Genomic DNA, 9,969 nt, shown 5'->3' on the forward strand with positions numbered 1-9,969 from the left:
GATTGACCTACTTCACTCAGCATAATACCCTCCAGTTCCATCCACGGTGAAGCAAATGGTGGGTATCTGTCGTTTCTAATGGCTGAGGAATATTCCATTGTATACATAAACCACATCTTCTTTATCCATTCATCTTTCGATGGACACCGAGGCTCCTTCCACAGTTTGGCTATTGTGGACATTGTTGCTATAAATATCGGGGTGCAGGTGTCCCGGCGTTTCATTGCATCTGTATCTTTGGGGTAAATTCCCAACAGTGCAATTGCTGGGTCATAGGGCAGGTCTATTTTTAACTCTTTGAGGAACCTCCACACAGTTTTCCAGAGTGGCTGCACCAGTTCACATTCCCACCACAGTGTAAGAGGGTTCCCCTTTCTCCACATCCTCTCCAACATTTGTGGTTTCCTGCCTTGTTAATTATCCCCATTCTCACTGGTGTGAGGTGGTACCTCATTGTGGTTTTGATTTGTATTTCCCTGATAGCCACTGATGGGGAGCATTTTCTCATGTGGTTGTTGGCCATGTCTATGTCTTCCTCTGTGAGATTTCTGTTCATGTCTTTTGCCCATTTCATGATTCAATTGTTTGTTTCTTTGGTGTTGAGTTTAATAGGTTCTTTATAGATCTTGGAAACTAGCCCTTTATCTGATACATCATTTACATACTATCTCTTAACTCATCACTCCAGCCAGTGTGGAAAGAGAATTTCCCACTCTATATAATATTATCTCTAAATCATTTTCCCTCTTTCATCCTTTTAAAATAGTTACATCCCATTTTGTCTTTAAAATAGCAAGGTTGAGGGATCCCTTGGTGGCTCAGTAGTTTAGCACCTGCCTTCAGCCCAGGGCGTGGTCCTGGAGTCCTGGGATCAAGTCCCATGTCAGGCTCACTGCATGGAGCCTGCTTGTCTCTCTGCCTGTGCCTCTGCCAATATCTCTCTCTCTCTCTCTGTCTCTCATGAAAAAATAAATAAAATCATTAAATAAATAAATAAATAAATAAATAAATAAATAAAATAGCAAGGTTGAGAGCATTGCTCCATCTTGTAGTATTTATTGCTATGATACTACATAGATTGGGACCCGTGGGTGGCTCAGTGGTTGAGCAACTGCTTTTGGCTCAAGGCTTGATCCGTGAGTTTCAGGGTTGAGTCCCATATCAGGCCCCCTGCAAAGAGCCTGCTTCTCCCTCTGCCTATGTCTCTGCCTCCCTCCCTGTTTCTCTCATGAATCGATAAATAAAAATCTTTAAAAAAATAGATTTTTATAAAACTTGATGATATTTTAGTTACTATTTCTATATATAGGATGCTATCTCCCTGTTCTTTCTTCTCATCACTGCTACTATTATCTCTATCTAAATATTTTAGGACCATATGATTATAGGCAATATTCAGAACGTTTAGAAAATGTTTTCAAGAATACCTTTAGAATTGTTAAGAAAGTATCTTGCAATAAAATACTTGTCATTTATTTTTCTGTGTTCTGTGTATGGCATTTGAATATGGTTGATCATATATATGTTCTTTTGATAATATTAATTCCATTATTATTTTAATATATTTCTATGAATGGCAATAAGCATATTAATTCTTCAGCTATGCACACTTTACAAAATGATAATCTTTAATGTTGTAAAGATAAGTAATTTTACCTTTCTAGCTGTTTGATCAATGCAAGTTAAGTACTGTATATGTTGTAAAGTAGTGATTTAATTTCATTATCTGCATGTGGATATCCAGTTGCTGTTGTTTCCTTTCATCTCTGGTACATTTGGTTCTTTAAGACATCTTTAAAACATTCATTTAATCCATGGTGCACCTGGGTGGCTCAGTCAGTTAAGCATTTGACTCTTGGTTGCAGCCCAGGTCATGATCTTAGGGTCCTGAGATCTAGGTGCATGTTGAGTCCCACACAGTGTCCCCAGTCAGGAAGAAGTGTATTCCTTCTCTCTCATTCCTCAACCTGTCCCTCATTCCTATGCAGCATCTCTCTAAAAATTAAGTAATATATATTAATAAAAAACTTTTCCTTAACCTTTTTATCATATACATAATAAATAAATAAATAATAAATATATAAATGTATATATATATGAGTTTAGATAGATAAACAGATTTGCCAAAGAATCTCTTTCTAGCTGAGATGTCCTTTTATTTATTTTTTAATAATAAATTTATTTTTTATTGGTGTTCAATTTGCCAACATACAGAATAACACCCAGGGCTCATCCCGTCAAGTCCTTTTATTTATTTAATGATGTTGATAATGTAAATTAATAACATTTTTCATGTTTCTTTAAACATATGAATCCTATTAAATATTTCTGCATTTTCATATAATATAATGAACTATAGTTCATTTTATATTCCTGTGTGAGTGTGACAATATGTCTTTCTGTGTGTGCACATATGTATGAATAATCCTGTCTCATGTGGATAATTACTAAAAACTTGGCATCATTTGGATCTAGGAAATATTTAAGTCTGAAATACATACTGTATAGAGCTTGTTCACTTATGATGTCAGTGGAGAATTCCTCCTCCGACCTCAATGAGAGTCTTGGATATTATTTCCTTTTATTCACACTTAAGTGACTTATTATTCCTTTATCTAAATTCACTTATTCAAAGAGTCATGAAAGGGATTCCTGGGTGGCTCAGCAGTTTTAGCACCTGCCTTCAGCCCAGGGCATGATCCTGGAGTCCCAGGATCGAGTCCCACATCAAGCTTCTGCATGGAGACTGATTCTCCCTCTGCCTGTGTCTCTGCCTCTCAATCTCTCTCTCTCTCTCTCTCTCTCTGTCTCTGTCTCTCATGAATAAATAAATAAAATCTTAAAAAACAAAGGGTCATGAAATATTTGATCTCTCACTATGCCCTTTGACACTTGTTCTATTTTGACTTATATATTTTATCACCATAATATTTGTTTATTAAGAGGGAGAAATAACAAATATATGTGATGAAATACATACACTGATATAGAATTCGAAAGTTTTAAGTATTTTTTTACTCATATGTGGAATTTAACAAATAAAACGAATGATCATAAGGCCAGAAAAGAAACTGTGAGGTGTAAACCAAGACACAGACTACTAACTGTGGAGAACAAAGGGATGACTACCAGAGGGGAGCTGAGTTGGGAGAATGGGTGAAATAGGTGATGAGGATAAAGGAGTACACCTGCTGTGATGAGCACCAGGTGTTGTATGTAGCTATTGAATCACTATATTGTACACCTGAAACTAATATTACACTGTATGTTAACTAACTGGAATTTAAATAAAAACTTTTAAAAAAGAAAATAAAAAATGAGTAAGACAAAGTTCTATAGAGTACTGTATGCCATGTAAATGTTAGAGAGGCAGAGAGACATAAAAACATATGGTATTTGGAGGAACTCTGGCAGATTTGTGAAACGTACCAAGAGTGTGGGGTATAGATATTTAGTTGAAGGGTCTACTTGAACTGTATCATTTAGAAACTGGTGGAGGATGGCCAGCCCAGGTGACTCAGTGGTTTAGCAGTACATTCAGCCCAGGGCGTGAAACTGGAGACCCAGGATCGAGTCCCACGTCAGGCTCCATGCATGGAGTCTGCTTCTCTCTCTGCCTCTCTCTCTCTGTCTCTCATGAATAAATAAATAAAAATCTTTTTTAAAAAAAAGAAACTGGTTGAGGAGACAGAAGAGAATGACTTTGCATAAATAGTATGTGACAGTAAAGATTCATTCAAGATTTCAGAACAAATGATTCAGCAGTAATGTTACCTGACTGAAAGAATGTTTGGTTTGATGCTACTGTGTAAAGAAAACTCTAGAAGGAAATATTGCTCCTCAACAGACACTGATAGGCTGCTCTGCTTTAGAAGTACGTCTTAGATATCAAATAAAGCATTTATTCTTAAAATAACTAAATACTCTGTGTATTTACGTTGCTTTTTCTATGCATATATTTTGAATGAACGTCTGATTTCAGCAATACTTGTGTTTGTGTATGGCAGTAAAACATATATATCCTAATTAATTATTAAAAAATATATATGGCATTTTGGGGCACCTGAGTGGCTCAGTGGCTGAACATGTGCCTTTGGCTTAGGTCATAACCCTGGGTTTCTAGGACTGATTCCCACATCAGGATCCCCACATGGAGTCCGCTGCTCCCATGCTTATGTCTACCTCTCTCTCTCTGTGTATCATGAATAAATATATATATATATATATATATAAAGATATATATGTATATATATAAATGTATATATGTGTGTATATATATGTACATATGTATATATATATTTATATATATAGTTTATATTTTGGTTTTCCATGTTTACACACACACACACACACACACGGCATTTTTAGTGACTTTAAAGATTTCCTGGAAAAGACATAGGCTAATAATACTTGCATCTGCAAATTTTATTTTTCACAGTAAATAACAGCTATATTAGATGTTGAAATAAAAATTACTTTTTGTTTATATCTGGAATTGAGATGTCCAATTTCAACTGTTTCTACAGCGAACTAACAGGAAAAAAAATCACCTAAAAACATGGATCTTTTTTAAGGCGAGCTATACATGAATTTCACATTGGCATTTTCTTCAGTTTTCACCTCAGCTATCAGTACTTAATAGTTTTAAAAATCAAACATAAGGGATCCCTGGGTGTCGCAGCGGTTTGGCGCCTGCCTTTGGCCCAGGGCACGATCCTGGAGACCCGGGATCGAGTCCCACGTTGGGCTCCCGGTGCATGGAGCCAGCTTCTCCCTCTGCCTATGTCTCTGCCTCTCTCCCTCTCTCTGTGACTATCATAAAAAAAAAGATTTTATAAAAAAATCAAACATAATTGGCTAATAATGAAAAACTGCACACTTCATGCTATGACCATTTGATAACTGGTCATATGAAAATTTTAAACTCTAGGTAACTAAATAAGTTTGTTTCAGTTTTCCAAAGTAGAAAAGTTCAATTATGTACTTAACGGCTGTATGATTAAATGATACAGTATGACCAAAGTGACTTATTTAAAATACTTTCTTTTTAATATTTGATTTACTTTTCTGTCTGCTTTCAGGAAAATTATATCAATGTCCCATGGAAAACTATACTCAAACATCAACTGATTTCACCCTACTGGGCTTGTTCCCACCAACAAGAATTGGCCTGTTCCTCTTTATTATCATTGTTCTTGTTTTCCTAATGGCTCTGTTTGGCAACCTGTCCATGATTCTTCTCATCTTCCTAGACCCTCATCTCCACACACCCATGTATTTCTTACTCAGTCAGCTCTCTCTCATTGACCTAAGCTACATCTCCACGATCGTCCCCAAAATGACCTACAATTTTGTGTGTGGAAACAAGTCTATCTCCTTCATTGGGTGTGGGGTTCAGAGCTACTTTTTCTTGACTTTAGCAGGTGCAGAAGCATTGCTCCTGATATCTATGGCCTATGATCGTTATGTGGCTATTTGCTTTCCTCTTCACTATCCCATTCGTATGAGCAAAAAAGTATGCGTGCTGATGATAACAGGATCTTGGATAATGGGCTCAGTCAATGCTTGTGCCCACACCGTATACGCCTTCCATATACCTTACTGTCGATCCAGGAACATCAACCATTTCTTCTGTGATGTCCCAGCCATGTTGACTTTAGCCTGCATGGACACCTGGGTCTATGAGTACACAGTGTTTGTGAGCACTGTCCTCTTCCTTGCATTTCCATTCATTGGCATTGTATGTTCCTATGGCCGGGTCCTCTTAGCTATCTGCCACATGCAGTCCACAGAAGGGAGGAAGAAGGCCTATTCCACCTGCAGCACCCACCTCACTGTGGTGACTTTATACTATGCACCCTTTGTTTACACATATTTATGCCCGAGATCCTTTCGATCTCCAACAGAGAACAAGGTCCTAGCTGTTTTCTACACTATCCTGACCCCAGTGCTCAACCCCATAATCTACTGCCTGAGAAACAAGGAGGTGATGGGAGCCCTGAGACGATTGATTCAGAGAATCTCCTTTGTTGAAATGTAGACAAAGCTTTTTACATATGTGTGCAACATTGATTATAAGCCCATTCATTAGTGTACATTAATTAAAATATTATTTTTAAGACTTTATTTATTCATGAGAGACACAGAAGGAGAGAGGGGCAGAGACACAGGCAGAGGGAGAAGCGGGCTTCATGCAGGGAGCCAGATGTGGAACTCTATCCTGGGTCCTCAGGATCACACCCTGGGCTGAAGGTCATGCTAAACTGCTGAGCCACCAGGGTTGCCCATAAAATATTATTTTATGCTTACAGTGCTAGGACTAAATTTAGAAGAGAAGATTATAACTAATGTTGGACAGAATTATCTTATATTACCTGCAAGATAATATGTATATTAATATTTATTATCATCACTGTGAAACTTACCTTTTCTTTCGTGTTACCCTTTCTCATGAATTTCCATTGCAATAATTGTTTGCTAACATGTTTTCAATGAAAATGAAAATGGTTCTTTTTCATTTAAAAATAAAAATGTAAATTGTTAATTGAAGTTCTTCAACATAAGAGTTCAGGTATTTTCAATTTATTTTCCAATACATTTAAATGGAAAAATATTTGTTCCTGAATTCTTAGATCTAATTGAAAGTCAGAAAACTTCTCATATCTTGTGACTAATCTGTGCTAGTTTCTTTTTTTTCAACTTGTGGCAACTTATCTTTAGAAAGATGTATCTGAGACTTAGAGATTCTAAAATCCTTATACCATTCTGAATAAAATATACTAAGTTTATGCTCCTCTTATGCGAGTGAATCCTAGAAAAGTGATTTCATATCATGTATTCTGAAAGATCAAGTATAAGGACTTGAATGTGTCAATAAATATCAAGAATTGTGAGGTCAATAATAAGCTGAGTGTATTGAAAGTTCAGTAGGGTTAGTAGTTTCAAGGAAATTCACCTATGGGATGCTCTCACCATTTGCTCAATAGCCACTGCTGTCCTTACACAAAATCATGTCTATCATGTGATATTTTATTTCCCACTCATTATGTTTCATAGTTTTCCTGAAACAGGTTAGTGGGAGGTCAACTTACATATACCAATTTTAGTCCTTGATAAATTATTTTTCAACACAAGAACTACTATCACATCTAATAAACCCTCAGCTCAGGTGAACTTCCAACTCAAGTAGATTTTTACTACTGCTCATCACTGGTAACTGAAGAAATGATCTTTATTTTCCCTGATTTGGCAGCAAAGGTAGTGGCCATATCCTATGCTCTTTACAGGGCACAACACAGATGAAAATATGAGTTCTCATTTGCAAAAAAAAAAAAAAACAAAAAAACTTTTTCTTCAAAATTAATTTACTACGTATGAAATGCAATCCAATACCCAGGGCAATTTACACGTTTAATGCAATCCCTATCAAAATACCATGGACTTGGACGCCCGCCTGCGCCGAGGGCCGAGTGGAGGGCGTGGGGCGGCCGCTCGGCTCCCCCGCTCCCACCTGGTGCTCAGGCCCAGCCACTGCCGCCGCCGTGCACCCCTCCTGGAGGAGGAGGAGGAGGAGGAGGAGGAGGAGGAGGAGGAGGAGGAGGAGGAGGAGGAGGAGGAGGGAGGAGGAGTTGCGGGAGAGGAGGGGCGAGCGGGGCAGGCGAGCGGGGCACTCGCGCGGTGCTGGGCGAGGAAGCAGAGCAGGCCGCGCCAGGCATCACACTTGGAGACTATGTTTGGGGAGCTGTGGTTATCCCATTGTCCTTGGGAGAAGACAGTTTAATAGAGAAGAAAGAAAGAAGAAAAGACGGCATATCTCTGAAGGCCCGGGAGACAAACCGTTATCTGAGCATCAGTAAACCTGAAGACGTCACTATGCCATCCTGATGGCTCCAAAGGGTCTATGAAGCTGGAAGAGTACCTAGATGCAGCATTGCAGCCCCTCCAGATGTGTGAGGAGAGTCTTCTGGAGAGAAGGTGATCCTCTTGCAGAAGGTAACTAGTCATAATGAAGAAAATCAGTCTTAAAACCTTCCGAAAATTTTTCAACTTGAATAAAAGTAAAGAAGAAACGGATTTCATGGTCATACAGCAACCATCGCTAGGCAGTGATTTGGGAAAAGATGATTCCTGGTTTGGTAGCTGCTACGGGGAAGATAAGGCCAGCTGTGATATCACTAATGAAGACGAGAAAGGTGGGAAGGGCAGATCGAAAAGCGAAAGCCTAACGGGTACCTTAAAACGACGGCTGTCTGCGAAACAGAAGCCGAAAGGCAAGGGCAGCACACCGTCCGGGAGCTCTGCCCCAGGACACCTTCCCCTCCTCCGCGGCACCCCTGGTCTGCAAGGACGAGCGAGCGCAGAGGCACATCAGCTCCACGTCGCTCCGCAGCCATCACTACAGTCCCACGCCCTGGCCTCTGCGGCCCACAAACGCTGAGGAGACGTGCATCAAAACGGAGGTGCGAGTCAAAGCCGTGGTTCACTCTTCCAGTCCGAGCCCAGCCCGGAATGGGGTCCGGAAGGATTTTCACGACCTTCAGGCTGACACCGTGTGCCAGGAACACAGCAACTCCCTGAAGAATTCGGAATCTCAGAATGGAGACTTGCATCTTCACCTTGACGAACATGTGCCTGTAGTTATCGGACCTACGGCTCAGGACTACATCCAGTACACCGTGCCTTTACGTGAGGGCATGTACCCTTTGGAAGGACCGCGTACTATGGTCTGGACGGTTCTTCTCCCACGGAAGTGTTTGTGGTCCCTCCGAGGGGGAGGGAGCTCCTTCGCCGAAGACGAGAATCAGGTAGAGCAGGTCCCCGTGGTGGCCCCGGACATCTTTGTGGATCAGGCGGTGAACGGCTTGATGATTGGCACCACAGGGGTCACGTTGGAGAGCCCCAGAGCAAGTCATAACGACGCCCCCCACTCTCACCGTTGCTACCTCCAATGCAGACCAGTCAAATCCAAAGGACCTCAGTGGGCTCACCCGCACAGATGCCCACATGGCTGAAAGTATGCTCTGTCATTTGAATTTTGACCCTAAATCTGCCCCTGGGTTGGCTAGAGTGTATGACTCCATGCAGAGCAGTGGTCCCATGGTCGTGACAAGCCTTACAGAGGAGCTGAAAAAACTCGTGAAACAAGGATGGTACTGGGGACCCATCAGACGCTGGGAGGTAGAAGGGAAACTAGCAAACGTGCTGGATGGCTCTTTTCTTATTCCGGAGAGTACCGACGACCCTTACCTTTTAAGCGTGAGCTTTCGCTCCCATGGGAAAACACTTCACACGAGAATTGAACACTCAAATGCTAGGTTTAGTTTTTATGAACAATCAGATGTGAAAACGCGTATGTCTATAGTTGATCTTTTTTTTAAATAATAAATTTACTTTTTATTGGTGTTCAATTTGCCAACATACAGAATAACACCCATTGCTCATCCCATCAAGTGCCCCCCTCAGTGCTCGTCACACATTCACCCCCATCCCCGCCCTCCTCCCCTTCCACCACCCCTAGTTCGTTTCCCAGAGTTACGAGTCTTTATGTTCTGTCTCCCTTTCTGATATTTCCCACACACTTCTTCTCCCTTCCCTTATATTCCATTTCACTATTATTTATATTCCCCAAATGAAAGAGAACATAGGTTTGTCCATCTCTGATTGACTTACTTCACTCAGCATAATACCCTCCAGTTCCATCCACGTCGAAGCAAATGGTGGGTATTTGTCATTTCTACTGGTTGAGTAATATTCTATTGTATACATAAACCACATCTTCTTTATCCATTCATCTTTTGAAGGACACCGAGGCTACTTCCACAGTTTGGCTATTTCGGACAATTGCACCCAAAAGCATAAGATACCAAGGAATAAACCCAACCAAAGATGTAAAGGATCTATACCCTAAAAACTATAGAACACATCTGAAAGAAATTGAGGAAAACACAAAGAGATGGAAAAATATTCCAT

General features: G+C 40.2%; 1 protein-coding gene and 1 pseudogene across 1 annotated transcript; both read left to right on the forward strand.

Annotated features, from left to right (window-relative positions):
* The first annotated feature begins 5,101 nt into the window (after window positions 1–5,101).
* Window positions 5,102–6,040, forward strand: LOC129515049 (olfactory receptor 2L5-like). Its single transcript, XM_055333756.1, has one exon. The coding sequence runs from the start codon at window positions 5,102–5,104 to the stop codon at window positions 6,038–6,040; it is 939 nt and encodes a 312-aa protein (XP_055189731.1).
* A 1,965-nt stretch (window positions 6,041–8,005) lies between these two features.
* Window positions 8,006–9,381, forward strand: LOC129515021 (suppressor of cytokine signaling 6-like; annotated as a pseudogene).
* The last annotated feature ends 588 nt before the right edge of the window (window positions 9,382–9,969 follow it).

The sequence above is a fragment of the Nyctereutes procyonoides genome, unplaced genomic scaffold (genome assembly GCF_905146905.1).
Source record: "Nyctereutes procyonoides isolate TBG_1078 unplaced genomic scaffold, NYPRO_anot_genome, whole genome shotgun sequence".
Taxonomy (NCBI): domain Eukaryota; kingdom Metazoa; phylum Chordata; class Mammalia; order Carnivora; family Canidae; genus Nyctereutes; species Nyctereutes procyonoides.